At 41.6% G+C, this 25,397-nt stretch overlaps 1 protein-coding gene across 1 annotated transcript in view; it reads right to left on the bottom strand.

Moving 5' to 3' along the window:
• Positions 1-25,397, bottom strand: part of ARHGAP31 (Rho GTPase activating protein 31) — a 118,626-nt gene that overhangs the window by 43,151 nt on the left and 50,078 nt on the right. The window contains exons 2-3 of the mRNA XM_047725690.1: positions 12,523-12,625; positions 9,404-9,548 (exon numbers count right to left, since the gene is read on the bottom strand). Of these exons, the coding sequence (XP_047581646.1) occupies positions 9,404-9,548; positions 12,523-12,625 (248 nt within the window). The remainder of the gene's footprint in view (positions 1-9,403; positions 9,549-12,522; positions 12,626-25,397) is intronic.

The following is a 25,397-nucleotide window of genomic DNA, read 5'->3' as shown; positions in this document are numbered from 1 at the left end:
AGAACAAATAATCCAATCAGGACATGAGCAGACATTTCTGCAAAGAAGACATCCAGATGGCCAACAGACACATGAAAAAGTGCTCCATATCACTCGGCATCAGGGAAATACAAATCAAAACCTCCATGAGATATCACCTCACACCAGTCAGAATGGCTAAAATTAACAAGTCAGGAAATGACAGATGCTGGCGAGGATGTGGAGAAAGGGGAACCCTCCTACACTGTTGGTGGGAATGCAAGCTGGTGCAACCACTCTGGAAAACAGCATGGAGGTTCCTCAAAATGTTGAAAATAGAACTACCCTATGACCCAGCAATTGCACTGCTGGGTATTTACCCTAAAGATACAAACGTAGTGATCCGAAGGGGCACGTGCACCCGAATGTTTATAGCAGCAATGTCTACAATAGCCAAACTATGGTAAGAACCTAGATGTCCATCTACAGACGAATGGATAAAGAAGATGTGGTATATATACACAATGGAATACTATGCAGCCATCAAAAGAAATGAAATCTTGCCATTTGCGACGACGTGGATGGAACTAGAGGGTATCATGCTTAGCGAAATAAGTCAATCGGAGAAAGACAACTATCATATGATCTCCCTGATATGAGGGAGAGGAGATGCAACATGGGGGGTTGAGGGGGTAGGAGAAGAGTAAATGAAACAAGATGGGATTGGGAGGGAGACAAACCATAAGTGACTCTTAATCTCACAAAACAAACTGAGGGTTGATGGGGGGAGGGGGTTGGGAGAGGGGGGTGGGGTTATGGATATTGGGGAGGGTATGTGCTATGGTGAGTGCTGTGAAGTGTGTAAACCTGGCGATTCGCAGACCTGTACCCCTGGGGATAAAAATATATGTTTATAAAGCTGTAAAAAAAAAAAAAAAAGAAAAAGAAAAAAAGAAAGGATGAATACCCAAGTTTTGTAGCAACATGGACGGGACTGGAAGAGATTATGCTGAGTGAAATAAGTCAAGCAGAGAGAGTCAATTATCATATGGTTTCACTTATTTGTGGAGCATAACAAATAGCATGGAGGACAAGGGGAGATGGAGAGGAGAAGGGAGTTGAGGGAAATTGGAAGGGGAGGTGAACCATGAGAGACTATGGACTCTGAAAAACGATCTGAGAATTTTGAAGGGGTGGGGGGGTGGGAGGTTGGGGGCACCAGGTGGTGGGTATTGTAGATGGCACGGATTGCATGGAGCACTGGGTGTGGTGCAAAAATAATGAATACTGTTCTGCTGAAAAAATTAAAAATTAAAAATAAAAAAAAATAGTAAAAAAAAAAAAAAGAATGGGGCCTGGAGTAGGAACCCGGACACCCCGGCTTCCTTTCTGAGGAACTCATAAGGGGAGCCAGCAGAGAGAAGCTCCCAAGGAAGGAGGGGCTATGGAATATGTGGACCCTCCTGCATTCTATTCTGCAAAGGGGGAAGGGTGGGAAGCCTCTCTTCCTCTCAGCAAACTTTGTACAGTGCCCCCCATTTTCAAAAAATGTGTCTGGGGAACAAAGGTGCAGGTCAATTTAAGAGCCCTCATGGAAAGTTTCTTTGATATTTTAGGAAGCTGTTAGTCATCTTTGTTCTGAGAGGCTGGGCGGGTCCTCCCCCTGATGCCTGCAGGTCCCATTTGGGATTCTTGTTTATTTCATTGTTCACAGCCTCTCGCCTTCCTATTCAGAAGCCCTCTGGATCCCCGTAATTTCTCCTGGAGGGGTCCAGTCCTACAAACTCATTTTTCCCTCTCTGTTCCCCTATTAGGTTGGCTGAACCTATCATCAGGGAATTGGGGGAGGGGAGTTGAAGCTTTGCCTACCCCAATTTTTTGCCTTGAAGAGAATTTCACTCAACTTTTGCCAAGCTAATCTGGCTATGAGTTAAATCTTAAAAGACCTAGGACGAATCTGTGACTATTCATTCTCTTACAATCAGTATCAATAAGACCGGCTTCCTGCCCTTTGAGGACTTGGTCCAAGACTGGACTCTTGTTCCTTCTGGTGGCCCCTCGCTCTTGTTTTATCTGTTCACCTGAATGCTGCCGTCACCCTCAGAGCTCAAGTCCTGCTACCTCGGCAGCCCTGTCACCAGGGGAGAAAAACAACCCACGCCTCTCCTTTTCAGTTGCGCCCCAGCTACAACTTAGCCAATTATTTTAAACTAGTAGACTAAAAAGTCCAATGCCTATTATTTTAAATGGGCATTTTAAGTCTAATGCCCATTATTTAAAAAACAAAAGCATTCAAAGGAATACACAGAAGAAAGTCAGTGTTCTGCCTACTGCAGACCTTCAGGGGTTGTCTCCAGAGGCAACCTGTGTGTGTCCTTCCAGATAGTCCTTAGACCTTTCCAACTTCGTCACACACGTGGAACAAGCCCGACTGTGACAGAGAACTTCAACTACTTCCATCTGGTCTCAAACTTTCAGTTGATTAAGTTCTTTCTGGCTTATCTCTTAACTCGGGCAAAAGACCCTGTGGGCAAAGCATCCCCTGAGGGGAATGAACTTACCCCTCAAGCCATAAGGACCGCCCTGAACCAGCAAGACTCCATGTGACTGACCCTGAGACAAAGATCTGTTGGACCTTCACCGCCCACCTGCATGTACCCACCCACCTTTGCCCCCAGTTTTCCTTATAGAAACCTGGAAAGCATCTTCAGGGCTTTGGAGGTGGTCTTGGAGATGCTAGTCCGCTGTCTCCCCAGTGTTGGCCTCACTGAAAGACATTCCTGTCTTGTCACACCACCACTCACATCTCTGCCTTTGGCTTTCGTCAGTGGTGAGTGATGGAACCTGGTCCCTGTGGCACCCCAGGAGTCAGGTGCTCTCATAGCCCTGCGCCCCCGCTTGAATTACGGGACCTGGTCCATCTGCAATTTCCCACCATCCTGGTTTGCCTGAGATTAGGGGTTTCCTGGGGCACAGGACTTTTAGCATTAAAGCTGGGGGAGTCCAAGGCAAACAAAGAGCAGCTGGCCGCTGCCCACCCCTGCAGCTCTCTTGAGCTCCCAGCCAACCTGCTTTTGCCTTGTGCCGCACACTAGTAGCCCACCCTACCCCAAGGGACATTTCAAATTCTGTGTGTGGGTCCACAAACCTGTCAGCAAAGGCTCACTAGGTAAACATCTTCCAGCATCTGGAGAGCCGGGAAAGGAAACACAACAAGGAACAAAACGAACACTGTTTCTGTGCTCAGGAAGCTTACAGTTAAATGAGGAAGACTGATCCACAAAGAAGTTATTTCAATATGAACTCACTCTAAAATTAAACACCTCTCTAAATTGCCTTCTCTAAAAATCCAGAATCCTAACTTTCCTCTTGGGTGTAATGATTCCAACTGAATCAATCAATAGGACCAAAACTGAATTTTTCCTAAAATGAACTTTTTATATGATAAAAATAAAATGTAATATAGTAGGCTGAAGAGTTGCTCTCAAAGATATCAGGTCCAAATCTCTGGAACCTATCCACCTTACTTTACTTAGGAAAGAAGTCTTTGCAGATGTAATTCAGTTAAAGGTTTTGAGATGAGATGATCCTGGATTAACCCAATGGGCCCTAAATGCAATCACAGCTATCCTTATAAGAGGGAGGCAGAGGGAGCTCTGACACAGACAGAAGGGAAGAGGAAAAGGCCATCACAGAGGCAGAGATAGGAGTGCTGGCACCTACTGAAAGCTGGAAGAGGTGAGCACTTCCAGGCCATGCCCCGCCCCAGCACCCCTCCACCCCCAATCTGGGCTCCTGAACTGGGAGAGAAGAAATTTTTTTTGTTTAAGCCACTAAGTTTGTGGTGATTTATTACAGCAGCTACAGGAAACTAATATGTGTACTCAAAATTATAATATGAAATATGAAGTAATTAACAATCACTTGCTATCCTACCAGCCAGACATAACTACTCTTAACCTCCTCACGTGTGCAGCATACAAGAGGCAATCTTCCTGACTTCTCAGCACCAAATATGAACATGCATTGTTTCCTAGTCAGTTGCATATACTGCTTTCTGCCGTTTAACTTTATATTGTGGCCAATAAATACTCTTCAAAAATGTGACTTTTCATGGCTACCCAGGATCAAAAATAGCAGCATTTATTTAACTTACCCCTTACTGTTAGACACATAGATACTCCCACATTTTGGTATTATACTATTGCAATGAAGCATTTAGAAGTCCATTACTTGTGGACATATCTGATTGTTATCGTAGAATGTGGTCCTAGAAATAGTTACTATATTTAAAAAATAAGAGCACTTTAGGATTCTCAATAGTAATTCCAAATGACTTTCTGAGCTGTCCAGCTAATTCACACTTTCCAACATAGAAAACCATAGAGGGGCACCTGCTAGTTCAGTCAGTAGAGCATGCAATTCTTGATCTAGGGGTTGTGAGTTCAAATCCCATGTTGGGTGTAGAGATTACTTCGAAATTAAAATCTTAAAAAGATAACAACAAAACACCCTAAAAGACCCAGTGTCACCACAGGATTGCCAGCATGAAATACTAATGTCAAAAAATTACTTATTTAATATGCAAATATATTTTCTAATACATTTATACTTTTTTAATTAAAATTTTTTTCCTACATTTTAAAACTGTCTATGTATGGTGGCTGGGTGGCTCAGTCAGTTAGGCATCCACCTTTGGCTGAGATCATGATCCCAGAGTCCTGAGAAGGAGTCCCTCATGGGACTCCTTGCTCAGCGGGGAGCCTGTTTCTCCCTCTACTCCTCCCCGCTGCTTGTGCTCTGTCTCTCTCTCTCTCTCTCTCTCAAATAAACAAATAAAATCTAAGAAACAAAAACCTATTTACCTATCTGACTTTTTTTTTAAACTGAAGTATAGTTACACACAATGTTACATCAGTTTTGGGTGCATTTATAATTTTTTAAAAACTATATTTCTTCACTGATTTGTTCAATGAATTGTTCATTGCTCTTTGCTCATTTGTTTAGCAAGTGGTTTTTGTTATGTGGTGCTTTTATCTTTTTTTTTATAGTTGATCATTTGCCTTTTAATTTTATTTATTTATTTATTTATTTTGGACAAAGAGAGATACAGCGAGGGAAGGAACATAAGCAAGGGGAGTGGGAGAGGGAGAAGCAGGCTTCCCACTGAGCAGGGAGCCCTAACTGGGACTACATCCCAGGACTCTGGGATCATGACCTGAGTGGAAGGCAGATGCTTAACAACTGAGCCACCCTGATGCTCCTGCCTTTTAATTTTGTTAATGAGTTTTTTATATAGAAAAAAAATTAGGGGCGCCTGGGTGGCTCAGAGGGTTAAGCCTCTGCCTTTGGCTCAGGTCATGATCTCAGGGTCTTGGGATTGAGCCCCGCATCAGGCTCTCTGCTCAGCAGGGAGCCTGCTTCCTCCTGTCTCTCTGCCTACTTGTGATCTCTGTCTGCCAAATAAAAAATAAAATCTTTAAAAAAAAAAAAGAAAGAAAAAATTATATGTAGTTTAGTTTGTTACATTTGCCTCTGGTGATCTTTTGCCTTTTGCTTTTGTTAAAAAGCTTTCACCTGAAATCTGCTAAATGGTAAGAATGTAACTTGACTTTCCTCCTTTCCCAATAGTTAGTCAATTTTGCTAATACCATTGATTGAATTCTTTGTTAGCCTGGGATGCTTTCTTTATCTCATATTAAGTTACTGACCACCTGGGCCTACTTAGGAGTTGTTAACTCTATTTTACAATAGTGTCATAGTTTTGAGACAGAATATTCAATCTTTCCTTCCATTTACTAGCTGTACAAACCCAGGCAAGAGTGTCTCTGAGCCTCATCTATAATTCACTCATCTGTAAGAAACTATAAAACCTACTTTATAGAGTTATTCTGAAGAGTAAATGAAATAATATTTTAATGTTTATCATATAGTAAGTACTCAATAAATAAACTCATTATTATTATTATTCCATTAATATATTTCTAGTTTTATTATTTCACTGAGATAGTATTCTAATTTAGCGGTGCAAGCGGGTTTAAATAAATCATTTTAAGAATATGTGACGTTAACAGAGCTATATCCATACTCCCAAAGAAGGTTTGCTTATATTATAATTTGTTATTGTGATCAAAGAAATCAATTAAATGATATATTTTCAGTGTAGATAACTTCACTAGGTCCTACTTATGTAGAAGTCAGTTATATAGCAAAATAGTCTTTATTTTAATTTTTTAGTGTGAATACCATGTTAGATTTCCTGGAAATCTGATGACAAGTTGAAAATAATGTTGCTTTAATATTATTCTGTTGCTGTGGGAGAACAGAACGATTAGCAATGTTAAGGAACAAAAGTGGGAAGAGATAAATATGGGGTTCGCTCTGAGCCTATAAGCAAGACTTAAGAAAAAAACATATTTCTGAAGTTTCCAGATAAGAATTCTTATCTACCCCCAACTATCATAAAGTGAAATTTAGTTAAAATAAATTAGACTCATTCTGTTCTTTAACATGATGATATCCTATTCTATCATATTCTAAGATATACTATTATACTGATAAGAGGATTAAAACTATGTAGAAAAAGACAATAAAGTCTTATGTACAAAATAAAACAAAAATAATAATTTAACAAATTAGAAATATCAAGTGTTGGTGAGGCTGCAGGGAAAAGACCATTCTTATCTCTCTGGAGAACAATTTGGCAACATAACATTTTAAACAAGAGTTTTTTACTCAACAAATCTAAATCTATGGTTTTTTCCTAAAGATACAAACAGAGAAAAGGATAAAGATATATGTACAAAAATATTTACCGTCACATTGTTTTATAAAAGCAAAGTTTTGAGGGTGCCTGGGTGGCTCAGTGGGTTAAGCTGCTGCCTTCGGCTCAGGTCATGATCTCAGGGTCCTGGGATCGAGTCCCGCATCGGGCTCTCTGCTCAGCAGGGAGCCTGCTTCCCTTCCTCTCTCTCTGCCTGCCTCTCTGCCTACTTGTGATCTCTGTCTGTCAAATAAATAAATAAAATCTTTAAAAAAAAAAAAAAAAGCAAAGTTTTGAGAAACAAAAAGTCAAAATGTCCATCTGTAGGAAACTGGCTTCAGAAATTCACTGTGCATATGAGAAAATACTCTGTAAAAATTGTGTTTCTCTATTTGTCAGCATGGAAAGATGGCCACATTGTTGAGTTAACATCCGAAAGCAGTGATATATAGTATTGAGAAGGGAAAGGGGAGAGGGAGAAAGAGAGAGAGGGAAAGGGAGAGATGTCTCCTGAAATGAGAGAAAAGAATGTCTCCTGAAATGTTACCAGCAGATATGTTTGGGGTGTGGAGTTTCCAGCAATTTATACTTTCTCCTTTACACTTTTCTGTATTGCTTTCATTTTTGCAATAAAATTCTATTTTGACTTGGGAAAACAAAATATACCAAAAACACAATGCGAAGAACAAAAGAGTGAAAGAAATACCCACATATTTATTAACCATAGCTGTCTTTGGTCTTTAAGAGAGGAGACAAAGGGTTCCTTTCTACCTTTCCTCCATTTTCCAATCTGTCTTTTACCAAATACAATTACTTTTAAAATGAGGAAATAATCACGGATTATACTCTGGCAGACTCACATGAGACCCATAACTTTTCCTCCTGTTTCCCAGGAAAGACTCCTCAGTAGTTTCAGTTGTTAGAGGCTACCATTATTTTTGACCTCGCCACTCAGAGTGGAGGCTCATTTGCCTTCAGCCTTAGATCTCGAGGTCACCTTAGATCTCTAAGGGTCCACAAACCCCTGACACTTCGTATCAGCTGATATATGTTGGCTTCTCCAGTAGTCAACCTCTAGGCCCAAGTTTTTTGTTTTGGCCTAATTTTTTTCATTAAAAAATTAACGTACATTTAGTAGATGAGATATTGAAAGTTAAAGTCTTAAAGAAGCAGTGAAAACTATAATCTCATCATTGAAACAAATGGCTATTAATCTTTTGAACATCTTTCTCTTTAGTCATGTTTTAATATACAATTATGCATCTGTTCTTTTCCAGTTATCATTATGAGGGTTTCCCTCTATTACTGAAAACTCTTAAGTATATGTTAATGGTCCAAACCCAACTTTTAAAATGCATCCACTTATTCCTGTATCGTTTGGAACTGAAGAACCTTCTTTATGCTCAAAATAAGTTTATTACGGGAGCCATGAGAAAGACTGCTTCCCATTTTAGAGCCTAGATCTGGTCCTTATCAGTAATTGCAACTCCTCCATAATCTTAATTGCAAACATCCCCTCTGGCCACCCCACTCCAACAGTCTATTGCCCTTATTGAGATGAATAATCCATCAATAATATATATATATATATATTTTAAAGATTTTATTTATTTATTTGACAGACAGAGATCACAAGTAGGCAGAGAGGCAGGCAGAGAGAGAGAGGAGGAAGCAGGCTCCCTACTGAGCAGCGAGCCCGATGTGGGGCTCGATCCTAGGACCCTGAGACCATGACCTGAGCAGAAAGCAGAGGCCTCAACCCACTGAGCCACCCAGGCACCCCCAATAATATTTTTTCACTGTTACTCACTGCCTTATGGCCTTACTTCCCCTCTTATCCAGATAAAATTCCATGGTCAACTATTTCTATCACTCTCTTGCATACACCCTCATCTTCCTCACCCCCCTTATTAGGTGAACCTCAGTCTCAGCTGAACCCGTCTTTCCACCTACTCTGCACCTCCACCCCAGCAGCCAAACATTCAAGCCCATTTTTAATGCTATCTCTACAGACATCCTGTAAGCATTTATTCTTTCTACTTTTCCCACAGATGCCCCTATTTGGTGACCACAGAGCTGCTGGTAAGGTGTCCTGCCCATCCACCCTCCACCAATTCAACTCACGGGCTCAGCCTGTTCTTCCTCTTGGCTGCATTTCCCAGATTCTTTCCTCTTTCCAGACTTCTGATCTCTCCCTTGACTTAGGTTTGTTCTCTCTCCCTTGACTTAGGTTTGTTCTCTCTCCCTTCTCTACCTGCCCACCTCATTCCCCAGACCCCAAAAGAATTACAGAAGGAGAAGCCTGATGAAAATGAACTAGCAATAGAGGTACATCTGGAGTCTTAGGTTCCTGTCCTGCTGTGTGACCTGGGGCCAGTCATTTCACACCTCTGCTGCTTAGCTTTCCCTTATACAATGAGGAGCATTCAGTTAAGTAACACAGAGATAATTCTAATCCAGCTCTTGAAACAAATAAACACAATTCTGAAAATCTAAGAAAGGAAAAATTTAGCCAATGGATCCACTACCTTACTTTCCTCACTATAGCAACCTACTTCCATTACCTGATTAAGATAATGTCAACCATCTGGTGAGTTTTATTATTGTTATTTTAGTGTTGAAATTCTCCTTGGCCCATCCAGGAGTCCCACCCAATAACCATAATGGAAACCAAACACTCACCGTGAATTTCTCATAGAGCTCATAAGTCAGGAGAGGGTTGGGCAGCTCCCTAAAGTAGAGCTTGCAGAGTGAGCCCACACAGTGGATGTCCTGGAGGTACACTTCCCTTGTCAGATCTGGACATTGATCTGAACCAAACTCTTGCCTGAAACAACACAGACAGAGACATAACAATCTAGAGAGCATGGGCTCCTTGTCAGCAGCTGCTTGGCTGCTGATGGGTACAAAGACCCTAAACTGCTGATCTGACTCTGTTTTTGACCTTGATCAAAATGATCTTCTCTTCCCAGCACAAGGAAGTTCTGGGAAGACTTCCACTTCAGGTCTGAATCTTCCCTGTGAAAGTTGCTGTCATCAGAAAAACATAATGCCCATTTACCAATGGATTTCTCAGGGCATTATGTCCCAGTCTAAATTATGAACGGTGGGGAAATACGAACTTTTGTTGCCCAAAAAGCCTGTTCAGATTTCAGTTCTTCCAAAATATTTTTCTAATGAACTTCTCTTTCTTGGAGGAGAGACCAAAACCAGGGTGTGTCAGATTGTTATTATTCATCTCCGTATACTCAGGTCAACAAACTTGTTTTATCTGGAAACTCTGAACCCTTCTAAGCCGACTGATAGTGACTCCCACCAGGATAGCCGGGAGTATAAGTGTCTTCTTATGAGCAACGTATAGCGAGGTGTTTGGGAACAACATCAGGTTCCAGGCCTTGTTTCTAATTTTAAAACATTTCTTGACCAAGGTGATAGGAATACACTGCCTCAAATAATATATACATAAAAGTTAAAAACCTGTTTGAAAAGGGACAAATTGGAGCTTTCATATACAGGAGAACTTAGATTTCTTGAGAGAATTCATTTGGTCAGCCGCATTGTGACAGACTGAACTGGACTATCGGAGTCAGCATTTTTTTTTTTAAGGTTTTAAAAAATTTATTTTTTAAAAGTTAACATGTGCATAAAAAGAAGTTGAAAAACACAAGAAGCAAAGAACAAAGTCATCCATAATCACAAGCAGTTTACAGTTTGACTTCTAGGTCCCATGTGTGTATCTACAAAAGTAAGCATTTTAATGTAATTAAGATCATAGTTATGTATCGTGCTTTTTTACACACCATGAATATTTACCATTTCAAAGTCCCCAAACTATGAGTATTTTGATAACCAAGAATACACTACACCAACTCCATCTGAAAGAAAAAAGTGTAATCCTGCCTTTCTCGGAGACAAAGATTTCAGAGAAGACAAAAATTTCAACAACAGCCCCCTGCCTGGCTTCCTGCCACCTGCTTCTGGCCCTTTAACAAAGGGTGGGGAAATCCCTGACTGCCTGAGCCCAAAAGGAGCCGGGTGGGGCTCCTTTTGGGCTCAAAGAAAACCTTGCAGCACCGTATAAATTCAGGGGCATGGGTTTTTTGTTGTTGTTTTGTTTTGTTTTATTTGTTATTGTTTTTATTTTATTTTTTATTGTATTATTTTTTATTGTTTTTGTTTTTAAGAGAGCAGAAGAGCAGAAAAGAACACATTTGGAGCTTACCCATTTATTTAGCCAAAATTTCCCTGCAGGGGCTAAGGTTGGTCCTTTAATGAAAAAGAATTTGGCTACTGCCCAAGAGTTCTCCCACCACACCAACTACTGTGTAGTCTTTTTCAGAGCAAAGAGTAAAATATTAAAAAGTATTTGCTGTTGAAACTCTAGAAAAGGTCAGGCTAGTAAATTATAGTGACATTATGTAAGTACATAGATCTGTCAAACTTGATGGTTGCACAAACCAATTAGTTTTTAACAGTCACCACTTCCCCAGGAGTAAAAAAGGATGTCTTATTCCTTTTCCTTTTGTAGAATGTCATTACAATTGCGATGGGAGGAGGAGAGGCAGAACAAAATCAGAGGAAGAAGACAGAAGATGAATTAACCGTACAATCTATTCAATTTAATGGACTAATCTGCTAATACGAATGTTTTTACTGTTTTAAAAGTCTCCCCTTGGGGCGCCTGGGTGGCTCAGTGGGTTAAGCCGCTGCCTTCGGCTCAGGTCATGATCCCAGGTCCTGGGTTCGAGCCCCACATCGGGCTTTCTGCTCAGCAGGGAGCCTGCTTCCTCCTCTCTCTCTGCCTGCCTCTCTGCTTACTTGTGATTTCTCTCTGTCAAATAAATAAATAAAATCTTTAAAAAAAAAAAAGTCTCCCCTTATAATTAACATATAAATATATAAAAATAACACTTGGTAAAACACTGTAAGTATACTATATATCTACTCCCTTTATTATATATATTTAATACACATAAAACATACACATACATATCTGTGTTTTGTGTGAAGGTTATTGTACTCTTAATTCAATATGATAGACATTTCTTCCCCCAAAATAGTAGAATTGTTTAGGATAAATCTGTGGAATTGGAAATAGTTCATCTACTCATAATTTTTAAAATCTCAGCCTCATTGAGAGAAATACACAGTCATGCAGATTTTAATTTCCTGACCGAGGGAACTAGCAAATGGTGAGTGTGCGCACCAACAGAAAAACTCAAATCATCTCCAAGTTCTTAACAGGAACCTAACTGAGCTCTGGGTAGATAAGTGAACGCTAATAAGTTATGTTGTTCTAACTTGTGATTGAAATCATTTGAGTTCCACTGAATCCACCTAAGAAGGATAAACCTGGTGCAAGACAAAGAAACAGATTAGGGGCGCCTGGGTGGCTCAGTGGGTTAAAGCCTCTGCCTTCAGCTCAGGTCATGATCTCAGGGTCTTGGGATCAAGCCCCACATCGGGTTCTCTGCTCAGCGGGGAGCCTGCTTCCCCCTCTCTCTCAGCCTGCCTCTCTGCCTACTTGTGATCGCTCTCTGTCAAATAAATAAATAAAATATTTTTTTAAAAAGAAACAGGTTAAAAACCTCAGGAGCTTTTGTTGGAAAGAATTACATCAGAGGAGAGGATTTCCTGATTAGATTAAGAACAGTTAGGCATCTGAAAACTTAGCACTTAGTCTGCTCTGCCATCCTTCCCTCAACCCCTTCAGGTCTGTAATACTCCCAACCCTGGCAGACAGGTATGGACAGCGGAAGGACTGCAGGAGAATTCTTTCTGGGGCTATTCTTTCAGCTTACCTTAGCCTTTGTATATTTGAGGTGACTCCTGAAAGCCGATAGATTCCATCCACAATGCCATGAGTCTCTATAAATTCTGCACAGCTCTTCAATACATATGGAACTACGTAAAGAAAAACAATAAAGCATTAGCTATAAGTCTAACTGTCCTTTAAAGATATCCTTTAAAAAATCCAGGTAACTTCAAAGAGAAGCAAGTATGGAATGCATGTGAGTTACAAGTGGAAACAATTACTTTTCAATGGTAGATGATATTCTTTTGTGTTTAAAAAAATCATGAGGTTTTGTTAAACTTTAGAAAAGTCATGTGTTTTAAAAGTTGGTTGGGTTTTTTCAAGGAATTTGAAAAAATATGCAAACACTTAGATTCTGAAACCAGCAGTGACCTTGGAAATCCCACAACTCGATCTCCTCATTTCACTGGTGCTCCAAGTGTGGTCTTCTGACTGGCAGCATCAGCATCTCCTGGGAACTTGTTGGGCGTGCAAATTCCCAGGCCCTACTCCAGACCCAGTGAATCAGAAATTCTGGAGGTGGGGCCCAGCAGTCTATGCTTTAAAAGCTTTCCAGGTGACTGTCGCATGATACAACTGTCTATATTCTACACATGAAGAAACCGAGGGTGCGGATAAATTTACTTATGTCACTCAACATTATTTGTCGCTTATAAAAAGTAATTAACACGTGGAAAAATGCATATAAGTCGGTAAAAGAAAAACAAGGCACAAATTGGAATACACGTTGTGAATTTAGCTATGTTTAAAAAGATGCAAAAGAAAAGAGACTGACGATGTCTACTAGAATGTTAAAGGTGATAATAGGTTAAAGTGTTTTTTTTGTTGTTGTTTTTTTTAATTATTTGAGAGAGAGAGAGAGAGCATGATAGAGAGCATGAGAGGAGAGAGGTCAGTGGGAGAAGCAGACTCCCTGCTGAGCAGGGAGCCCGACATGGGACTCGATCCCGGGACTCCAGAATCATGACCTGAGCTGAAGGCAGTTGCCTAACCAACTGAGCCACCCAGGCGCCCTAAAGTGTTTTTTTAAAGGTGAGAACCATCCTCCGCCAACACCATGAATGGGTCAAAGAGCCATGGATTGAATGGACCACATAATAAGGATCAACATGGCCTTTTGAATTCCTGCCACTCCAGAAGTTTCTACTGCCTAGGTAGAAATGTCTGGATATGCCAACCTCTCCTCAAGGCTGACCCTGATTGATCCAGGAAGATCAGTGCCATAGAACAGCAGCTACAAGCATTTTGGATGGCATGGAGAGAGCAGCGAATTACTTGCCACTTTGGCCCCTGGACAGATCACCTGAGGTCCCTCCATGAGACTGCTGTGGATGGTGGTTTTTTAGGGAGCTCCCAAAGCCTTGGGCACTTGAAGTCTTCAGTTGTGGAGGTGGTGGGGTATAGGAACTCTATGAGCCAGTGCTTGGGCTAGCACTGCGCTGCCTTCCCCCAATCCATGAATGCCTTAGGCTTAGAGGAACGCCCATCCATTAATGCTTAAGGTATATGATGGTGCTTGCACATGATTCCAGGCTGAGCTGGGCTTTTATGGAAGTAAACACTGGGTATTTAGACACAACCCTCTGCCTCGAGTCCCCATTACAACATTTCCTTTCTTCCTTTTCTTTCTTTTTCTTTCTTTCAACTGCCCAGTTTATGATTAACCAGCAAAATGCAAATTGAAACACTGATTATTTTTCTATACAACATTTTCTAAACAATTCCCCCACCATTTCATTCAACTATTAACTTAACTTCGGACGCTCAGTAAAACTCGTTATACTTCAAGTATTCCACCATCTTTCAAAGGCCGTGCACCCCCTGGGCCATTCCCCTCCAGGGACACATCCATGTTTTAGCCTGGTCTCCCATGACGGAACCGGAGAAGAGCTTCATAGTTATCCCAGGTGGAAAGAGGCAGGGAAGGACTCGGGACTGGAAATAATTGAGACGAGAGATCTGCATGGTAGTACCCCTCACTATGAGGGAATACAGGAGGGAGCAGAGTGTGGTGGAGGAGGGGCTGTGAGGTTAGAAAAGGGGTCTGGGGCCTCTGCTTGGCTTCTAACCAGAAGAGCTCTACTTGATCTGTTTTACGAGATAGTGTTCTTTGTGAGATTTTTGTCTCTTACCCCATGCCGCTAAATAATAAATAAATACATAAGTAGACAAATAGAGTTCCATTGCTTAAAAAAATTGTTTTGGGTTTTCTTGTTTTTGTTTTTTTTTTAATCCCTGTCATACACAATAATGGCCAGTCCTTTCCCTATCATGCCAAGCTGTGGTTTTTGTAACCTGCCATATTTGGTCTATGATTAAGAACACAGATTTGGACATCAAACTGCCTTTGCAACCTTGAGCAAAATACATAGGTCATAACCCTGTTTCTCAGTTTCTACATCTATAAAATGAGGATAACAGTGATATTAACCTCATACCTAGGATTGAAGTAATACTGTAAACATTTAGCACAGATCCTGACATATAATAAGCATTCTACAATGACAGTTATTATTTCTATTTGAAGCCTATTTGTGATTTAAGTTCATAATTTGTGAGATGTAATCTTGGTGAAAGTAATTTGTGTCCTCCCATCCCATGGGTGATTAGGGCAGAATGGACCAACCTCTTTCCAGCTGACACTCATCGCTACTATGTGGAATGGCTTTTGTGTCCTTCTTTGGACATATTTCTATGTGAAGTTAATTTCGCTTGTCTGAAGTCTCTTTTTTATGCATTTAAGTGTGTCTTCGTAGCACCGTGGCAGCAGGATCCAACAGTGTACAAACTGTACGTGAGAGTCCCCGGGGTTGTGGTTGGCCTTGTGTCCCACAGTGTGTCTCCATGCCGAAGCACATGGCTGTTGGGTCATGCAGGGCACAAGTGCACTTAAGAGCTCTGAGCATTCCCAAGAAGGACTCAAGACAAAAGCCCTGGACTTGAAGGACCTTTAGAAAACACTCTCCAGGAGGGGTGGTGCAGGGTCACCAACCATCCTATCCCATTCTCAGGTGGGGCCCTCCCAGGACCGCAGCTATAGCACCTCAGGTCTGTTTGTTTTAAAGGTGGAGAGAACACATTCCCGGATGGAGCCTCTGCCATAAATTTACTCTGCCTTTGATACCAAGGCCCTAGAACCTTTCATCCACAGCTCTGTTTAAACTAGAGGCAATATTAAAACAACTCAGGGGAGGAGGCCATAGTCCCAGTCCCTGAGGAGTGTTAGCTTTCCTGGATTCTTATCTCAGACTGAGTTGGAAGATGTAGGGATTCTCCATCATACTCAGCAAATGGGAAAGGATCCACTTAATCTCTGTAATCATCTAGTTCTAGAGCCAGAGTCGAGGTTCTCAGACTGTGGCACCCCCGGCCAGATGTACCTGCAGCAGCTGCCTCCAGGAGATTCTGATCCGTGCTAAGGCTGAAGAACCACTAGTCTATAAATAGGAGCTTCTCATACTTTTTAATGTGACACAGATCTCTGGGATCTTGTTAACATGTGGGTCCCAATGGGGGAAGAGTGTCAAGAATTTGCATTTTTAAGAAATTCCCAGATGATGGGAACACTGCCCACCTGAGGCACCCACTTAGGAAGCCAGGGTCTGAGGGTAATACTGAAGCAGGGTGTTGCGGGGGGCCACTAAGAGTTCAGTCTCAGAGTCTCAGATTTCTTTAGACCGTTGTCCCTGGGGTCCAACCAAATTGGGGACACCCTTGGATTCTGAGCAGGGTAGAAGTTTGACACCAAGGGGCGCCTGGGTGGCTCAGTGGGTTAGGCCTCTGCCTTCAGCTCAGATCATGATCTCAGGATCATGGGATCGAGTCCCGCATCGGACTCTCTGCTCGGCAGGGAGCCTGCTTCCTCCTCTCTCTCTCTCTCTGCTTGCCTCTCTGCCTACTTGTGATCTCTCTCTGTCAAATAAATAAAATCTTAAAAAAAAAAAAAAAAAAAAGAAGAAGTTTGACACCAAATAGCTGAATGGTGATAGATGGAAAGAAAGCTTTCACTGTCACTTTGGGCATGGGAAGGAGTGAGGCTAGCTGGAGTCCCAGAGCTACTTCTGTAGGATTTATCATGGACCCAAAGAACTTGAAGTCTCCTACAGAGATCCACGCAGATGCTGATTATGATATAATGTTATAACTTCTTTGAACTGTTTCACTGAAGGTTCTCGAAGATCCTTTTTTGTTTTGTTTCTCCTGGATCAGCAATCTCAAGTGTTACATTTTAAATCTGAGCACAAAATAAATCTTGAAGTCGTTTCTGGTGGAAAAGAAAACTCTGCCTTTGATTTATGCCTTACGGTTGACACAACATTTTAAAGTCTTTTGTCTCATTTGATCCAACCTGGTACAACTAAAAGACATTTGGTACTTATACATAATATGGCGCACTTCTTTTCTCAATTCCTAACCTCTTCAAGGGCATAGTGCAGAAAAGGCCCGCAGTTAAATCATTTCTCTGAGTACTCCTAGAAGTAATGTCTGCTAAGCTGCCCTGTTTCCCTTTGTGGCCAGGATCTCATCAGGTCTGAAGACAGAGATTGCAACAAGTAGTCTGGCTTGCTTACTGATGTGCTCTTGGTGGCCATAGGATTTCGTAGTTCAAAGCGCATTTGGGTTTAGGAAAACATGGTCCTCTTTTCTCTCTGTTCTGGATTTTTGTTAAGGTCTTCTACTAATCGGATTTCATCCTCTCTCTGGGTCCTGCATTCCTAATCTTGAAAGTGAAGTCTAATGGTGTATACTCACAGTGGAATCCTGGTCAGCCATAAAAAAAGAATGATATAGCACATGGGTGACAGAAGCCAGACTATATACATTCTGTACACTTCCGTTTATATTAGCAAGTGCACACTAATTTATAGTAGGAGAAAGCAGGGGAGAGGCAGGAGGTAGGAATTGGGAAGGGGTCAGGGAAACTTCCAGGAATGAAGGATAGTTTCATCATCTTGACTGAGGTGCTAGAAAGGACCAAGGGCCACTTGGGTGGGTGTGGAAGAACTGATACTTGCAGGAGGAAGGTAAAAGAGTGAGGGAGACGAGCCCCTGAACAGGGAAGAAATTCTCTGAGACTCTGCTGCTGTACGTAGGTAGACAGTGAGGTCTTTAAGCAGAATTGCTATGCTGTGAATGAGATGGCCCTATGGCATTGTTTTTCATGAGATGGAGTAAAGAATTCATTTACTTTTCTATTATTCTTGGCTATGAACAGAGAACTTCCTAGCTCCCCTCCACCCCCAGGGAATCTAAAAGCTGTCCCAGTGGCTCCGGGAAATTTCTCTCTCTGCTAGCTCCTGCTCTTTCTTTCTGTCCTGCAACTCAGGCTATTTGTGCCATGCTCCCCTCTAGCCTCTGTGAGTCTCAGCTTGCCTAGAGGTTGCCATCCCCCGCAATTTCCCCTCTGATTCTTCTTCCTCCCCTTGTAACTTCTTCCTCTCTCTTCTTCTTGGTCTAGTGTAGTGTTGAAGAAAAGCTTCAAAATGTGTGGTATTGGTTTTATTTATTTTTATTTTTTAAAAAATATTTTATTTAATTATTTATTTGAGAAGGAGAGAAAAAGAAAGTTCAGGACAGGGGTAGGGGAAGAGGGACAGGATCTCAAGCAGACTCTGCCCTGACCATGGAGACAACCAGAGCTTGATCTCACGACCCTGAGATCATGATATGAGCCAAAACCAAGAGTCAGATGCTCAACCTACTGAGCCACCCAGGCACACCTGTGTGGTATTAATTTTAAGAAGTATAATGTTCTCTGTTCTTTAAAAAGCAAATTAACCGCCTTCTAATTTTCTAAAGACAAAAATTTAAATATATTCAGGCTTTGACATGTTTCCTTAGAGGAAAGTTTTTTTTTTTTTTTTAAATTTTCATCTTTAAAATATTCAGATATAATTCAAATGCTGTAAAACTCACCCTTTCAAAGCATATACTTAAGTGGTTTGGAGTATATTTCAGAGTTAGCACCATCACTTTTCAGAACATTTTCATTATTTCAATTCTAGGATATTTCCATATAGGCAAGCTTATTTCATTGAAGTAATTTTTGTAATAGTATAAGATTGTCCATCAATAGAAGGCTGCTTATATAAATATAGAATATCCATTTAGTGAAATACTACACGGTTATTAAAAAGAATGAAAAAACTTTCACGTACCAATAGAGAGTGGTCTCCAAGGTACACTGTCGAGCAAAAAAAAACAAGGGGAAGACAAGCATGACAGTATGCTAGCATCTGTTTTTTTAAAAAGAGAGACTAGAAGAATAGACATGCAATTCATTTGTATATGCATTAAATATTTGTGGAAGGACACATAAGGAAGTCATAAGTTTAGCTGCCTACAGAAGGACCCAGGGGTGGGCTAAGGGTATAAGAGGGAGACTTCTCACTAAAAAAAGTGTCATGAAAAATGAAATTTAATAACAACAAAAAATGAAATTTAACAAATATTTACTGCAAGCCTACTCTCATCCAGCTGTTCGGTAAAGCGATAGTAACCAAAACAGTATGGTACTAGCATAAACACAGACAGACTGACCAATGGAACAGAAGCAAGAGCCTAGAATAAACCCAAGTATGTACAGTCAACTAATATTTGGCAAGAGAGCCAAGAATACTTAATAGAGAAAAGACAGTTTCTTCAATAAATGGTGCTGGTAAAATCAGATACTCACATGTAAAAGAATGAAACCAGACCCCATCCTACACTACTTACAAAAATTAACTTGAAATGAATTAAGTTTCACTGTAAGACCTGAAACTCTTAGAAGAAAACATAGGGAAAAATCTCCTTGACATTGGTCTTGGCAATACGTTTTTGGAGATGATACATAAAGCACAAACAACATTAATCAAAAATAAACAAGCAGGACTACATGAAACTAAAAAGCTTCTGCACAGCAAAAGAAATAATCAACAAGTGAAAAGACAAGCTACAGAATGGGAAAAACTTATTTGCAATCACATATCTGATTAGGGGCTAATATCCGAAGTATGCAAAGAACAATAACTCAAAAGCAAAAAATAAAACAGAAAACAAAAATAAATAAACTAAAAACAAAACACCAAAAATTAAATTAAAAAATGGATGAAAGACCTGAATAGACATTTCTCCAAAGAAGACATATGAAAGGCCAACAGACAGATGAAAAGATGAAATTCAACACCACTCATCAGTAGGGAAATGCCAATCAGCACCACAATGAGACATCGCCTCATGCCTGTTAGAATGGCCATCATGAAAAAATATTTTTTTGCATGTGGATGTGGCAAAAAAGAAACTTGTGCACTGCTGGTGGGATTGCAAATTGGTACAGCCACTGTGGAAAACAGCATGCAGTGTTTAAAAAAAAAAATAGAACTACCATATGATCCAGCAATTCCACTTTTGGGGTTATTTCCAAAGGAAATGAAAATACTAACTTCAAAAAGATATCTGCACCTGCCTGTTCACAGCAGCATTATTTACAATAGCCAAGACATGAAAACAACCCAAGTGTCCATCAGTGGATTGTACACACACACACACACACACACAGGAATATTTTTCAGCCATAAGAAAGAAGGAAATCCTGCCATTTGCAACAACATAGGTAGACCTGGAGAGCTTGATGCCAAGTGAAATAAATCAGCAGAGGACAAATACTGTATGAATCCACTTACCTGTGGAATCTTAAAAACAAAACTAAACAAAACAAAACTCCTAGAGAGAGAGATCAGAATTGAAGTTACCAGACGCAGAAAGTAGGGGAAGAGGAAATTGGGGAAAGGTGGTCAAAAGACTTCCAGTTACAAGACAAATAGGGATATAACGTTCAGCATGATGACTCCAGTTGATGCTGCCATATGACATGTAGGAAAGTTGTTAAGAGAGTAAATCCGAAGAGTTCCCACTATAGAGAAATTTTTTTTTTCTTTTTTGCTTTCTCTTTTTATCCTACTATAGGAGAGGACAGATGTTAACTAAAACATTGCTGTTATCATTTCACACTATATGCAAGTCAAACCATTATTCTGTACACCTTAAACTCATACAGTAATGTCAATTATATCCTAATAAAACTAGAACAAAGTTTTAATGAATTCAAAAAAAGCTGGTAGTATAAACAAGCTGGGAAGCAAGAAACAAATCTAAAAACCACATAGTGATGGTCTCTCTACACACTGAAATGTTAATAGTAGTTATCTCTAGGTGGTAGAAACCAATGATTTTTGCTTTATTGTATTTTAAACTTCACTTTTCTGAGTTTTCTGTAATGAGGATCATGTAGAAATAGGCTTTTTTTTTTTTTTAAAGAAAGACCTAGGTTTTTGAAAAACAAATTTCACTGAAGAAGCCAGAGGGCCTTCTGAAGTCCGTGAGGCAATTTCTAAATGTTGAAATCGTCTCCGATGACCCCACTGAGATAATTACTCCTTGTTAAATAGAGGTATTTGCCTAACCGGCTGGCCTGGTATGGCCAAGGACTAGCTCCATTCCGGAGCTGGGCTCGTGATGGCGGACTGCATCCTGGAGCCCCCTCCCCTTTCCACTTTCATGGTCTCAGATACTAAGTCAAGTCCGCTCTTTCCTGTAGAAGTGTCCAGATCTTCCCTCTGGTGCATACCCTGACCCACCCCAGCTGTTGTCAGTGCACCCCCTCCTTCCCGGTGACAATGATTCTCAGTCAAACATGTAGAGAAGCCATCTAGCCCAAAGGACGAAAAGGTAAGACCTTTGTCCTCAGGAAGGCAAGAAAGGAATAGAACTCACTGTGCACCTTCTTTATGCTGATCTCTGAGCTCTACACTTTCTTTTTCTTTCTTTTTTTTTTTTTAAGATTTTATTTATTTGACAGAGAGAGAGAGATTACAAGTAGGCAGAGAGGGAGAGAGAGAGAGGAGGAAGCAGGCTCCCTGCCTCAGAGAGCCCGATGTGGGACTCAATCCCAGGACCCTGACATCATGACCTGATCTGAAGGCAGAGGCTTAACCCACTGAGCCACCCAGGCAGCCCCTGAGGTCTACACTTTCATCCACTGTTTGCACCCAAGGCACAACCACCTTATGGGGGAGGTATTCATCCCTTCTTGATAAACAAGGAAACTGAAGCTCAAAGGTGTTAAGTAACCTGGCTGATATGAAAATATCAAGCAAACTATGTTAAGGGCTCTAGAGAGGCACAAAAAATGTGATAGAAGTCCTTCTAAAGAGATTACACATGGTGGGGGAGGTCAGGCAGGGCTTTGGGGTGCTGATCAAAAGAGGAGATTGTGTGCATTTATAGGGTGCCGACGGTACAGGGGGGCCACACTAGAGGCTTCTGGGACAGGATCCTCACCCCGAAGGGCTCACATGTGGGACATAAGTGGATAAAGATGGACCAATCCAGGCTAGGCCATAAGAGGTCTTGACGCTGGTTTGAGGGGGTGACGGAAGATGCTGTGATGCGATACGATACAATGTGAGGTAATGTATATAATGTATACTATAAGACATGTGGAACGCTTGGTTAAGCGTCTGGCATATAATAAGCACTTAATAAATGCCACCCACTTTTTGGTGTAGGGAATGGTATAAACAAGGTGGGAAAGCAAGAAACAATGTGGTGAATTCCAGGAATGCTGACTAGACCAGTCTGGTGGAGAAGCGTTCAGATAAACTGGGGGAGTTTCTAATGACAGCCCGGGAAGATTTTGTTCCATTTTGATCTCCACTGCCAGACAAATCTTTCTAAAACACTAACTGGATTGTAAAGCTCCCTTCCTCTTGAACATTCAGTGGCTCCCTGTTGCCTATAGGAGGATGTCCAATCCCTGCAGCTCAGGGGACAGACTCTCTCCACTGCCTCATCGGGACTAACCATTGAATTCTTCCTGCCAAGCCCTTTGAGAAAGCTGGGCAGGGGGAGGAGATACTATGAGGGGAAAGACTTATCCCAAACCTATTGCTCCAAAAAGAAAAAAATGGAGGTTAGTGGAGAGGACCCTTTATGTTTTGTTGAGGCTAAAAGAGAAGGGGAGAAGGAGAAGGCTCACTCTTTTTTAGCTGATTTCTGAAATTTCTCTAGCGCCTTTCTGACTCAGAGGTAGAAGGCTGGTTGAGGGCAGGGAAATATCTGGGACTCCACATCATCAGTGAGTTAGTGGGCAAGTGGAAACAGCCTCAGAGGGGCTGGCGGTGAGCTGGAGGAGGGAGGAGGCTCTGGCCTCAAGGAAAGACAGTACTGAGTAGAGACAAGGGGTGGGACAGGACGAGGCTGCATTCAGGGAAAACAAGTTCCCAGGAGCCCCTCCATGGCCCGGGGCTTAGCTGGCCCGGTTCACCTTGCACAAAGGAATAGTACAGAAGGACCTTGTCCCATTGCTGAAAATGGAGGCTTCTGGGCTGTGTGTCATTTGTAGACTTTTTAAACACTCATCCTTCCTACTGTCTGACTTTGTTCCCAGGCTATTTGTGGGGCAGGCATCACTCACTCCATGGGGCTGACCTTCTAGTCACACCCCAGTCTACTCCCAGGCTCAGCTTGTGAGCACCACTTTCCTTTCCATTGCCAACAAATTATTCAAATCCTCAATTTAACTGCATGAAGGGCACAGTCAGCCTTGGTCACCTGATCAAGGTTTTAGTTCCTGGACCAGCACGCCCTCTTTCTTGCCACCTGCTTCTAGGGATGCCATGGATAGAGGCTCCACCTTGGTCACACGTAAAGAAGATGAACTCATATGCCTCCAGGGAGAGTCCCAGGGGGAGAAGGGATGGTGCTGAGCAGGTTACAAAAGATAAACAGGGAAAGTAAACCTTGAATAGTATGCTTCACTAACACCAATCATCTTAAGAATGAGGATAATGCGACTTTCTTCCCTCAGCTGAGTGTATCCAGCTGACATTTTTTTTTTTCTTTTTGCATGCCTAGTGGGTGGTCATGGGATGCGCTCATCAAATGCTATGTGGAGTATCATGCTTAATGATTTAATTCTCACAACCCTGTCTTGGAGGCATACCTATTCCTATTTTATAGATGGGCAACTCAGATGCTAGGTAGTTGGATGATTTGTCCATGGTTGAACAGCTAGTGGCAAAGATAGGGTGCCATTACAAGCCTGTTCAAGACCAAAGTTCATGTACTTTCCAGGACATTTTATAAATATGACCTCCAAGCTAGGGAAACTGAGGCACAGCCCAGGCACGGGGAAGACCAGAAAGCAGCAGGAAGCAGAGCTGATTTCCTGTCCAAGAGCAACCTGATGATGGACAAGGATGTAAAACAATGAGTTAAGAAAGCTGAGTTTTCATCCTGACCCCCAAATACCAGATTTCAGACTTTTGAGGAGAGTAACTGTTCCCCTTTTGGATTCTCCCACAGGTACTACGGGCTGGGTTTTATCAGTTAAAGCCACAAGAATCAGCTGTGTATCTTCCAGTGGTGGGGGATGTGGGGAGGCACTCCTAGCCTCAGACTTTCATCTGTACCAAGAACAAGTTTTAGATCTAGATGACAGCTAATGTTCCCTCCAGGTCTAACATCCCCTGGCATGAACTTTCTGCATGAAGCTGGGCTTGAGACTGAAGACAGACTTGGCTTCTACCCGCAGTGTTCAAGTTCTCACCTGTGCTGGTTTCTACCTAGTTCTTCCAGGGCAAAGTGCTAGTATTCGTTTTTTTTTGTTTTTTTTTTTTACTTGTGTTTTTGTTTCCTACTTGTATGAACATCTCCCAAAACTTACCTTCCTGTATGCATGGAAATTTGTGTTAAAGAGATACAAAGGTCAACCTCAGAAGGTTTATACATATTTCCCTTGGTATAACTGAACTCCTATTAGCTCAATGCTATTTTTATTATTACGGATGCGGGGAGGCCTCAGGGACATGGCTTGAAAAGGTGTGAGTCCATCTGAAGGCCCCACCCCACCCCTGCCTGAGGCCACCTTGCCCTGAGGGTGAGAAATACCTTCTCTTGCTCATTGTACCTTCTGGTTTCCCAGGAGGCTCAGCTTCCTAATGGTTTCCAGACCTATGGCACCCTGGGTTCTTTTCATTTCTGTGTTTTTCAAAAATCAAATTTGCTGATGAAAGATGAGGAGTATTTAGAAAAAAACAACTTCATCGTTGGTCCTGTAAGTCCACGCAAAGAACAACCAGGTAGTGCTTATCAGCTCCCCGCTGCACCCCCTGTCCCAGCATCCTTTCATTTCCTGCCCAATATTCCCAAACCACAGGCAGCCATTGTTTCCAGAACAGCTCTGCTTGGAAGCCTGGGTTCCTCGGCCTCCCAGTGCTTCCTGTTGTTATAAGGCCTCTCTTTCCTGCCGAAAACAAGAGCACTTCCCTGCGGAATGTAACCCTTTTGGGGCAACCCATTTCTTAAATGAGTTTGCTCAGTGCTTGCAAATACTACGTGCTCATTAGACTTATTTTCTTTAACTTTTAAAAAATGATTATTATCCAAGTACGGCAAATGTAAAAATATAGCTGAGCAAAAGAAAAAAAAATCACCAAATCTCACCCATTCTGTTAGCACTTAAAAATCTCTTGGGTGTTCATACGCTAAGACTCTGCAACAGGCATCTATAGACACAGAATTTACCATGGGACCCAGAGCTTGAAGAGATGCTCGCTCCCTACGGTTGAGACAGGCAAGGAGGGCTGCCAGGAAACCAGGCTCTGGAGGTTCTCACATATCAGCAGGCAAAAGCCCTTTGGGGGCTTCACAGAAGTAGAGACTCCCGGCGATTTCCCTGCAAATTCTCAGGTTTACTCTTAGAGAAATTCAGAGAGAGATCCTCTTTAAGAATTTTGTTAAAAGAATTTGGGAGGAGCTCTTGGAGCAACTGAACTTGAAGGGATTGGGGAGGTGGCAGAGGGATGACATCGTTGGGGT

Source organism: Lutra lutra, chromosome 1 (assembly GCF_902655055.1).
Source record: "Lutra lutra chromosome 1, mLutLut1.2, whole genome shotgun sequence".
NCBI lineage: Eukaryota > Metazoa > Chordata > Mammalia > Carnivora > Mustelidae > Lutra > Lutra lutra.
The sequence above is the reverse complement of the archived record's forward strand: the minus strand, read 5'-3'. Positions and strand labels throughout refer to the sequence as shown.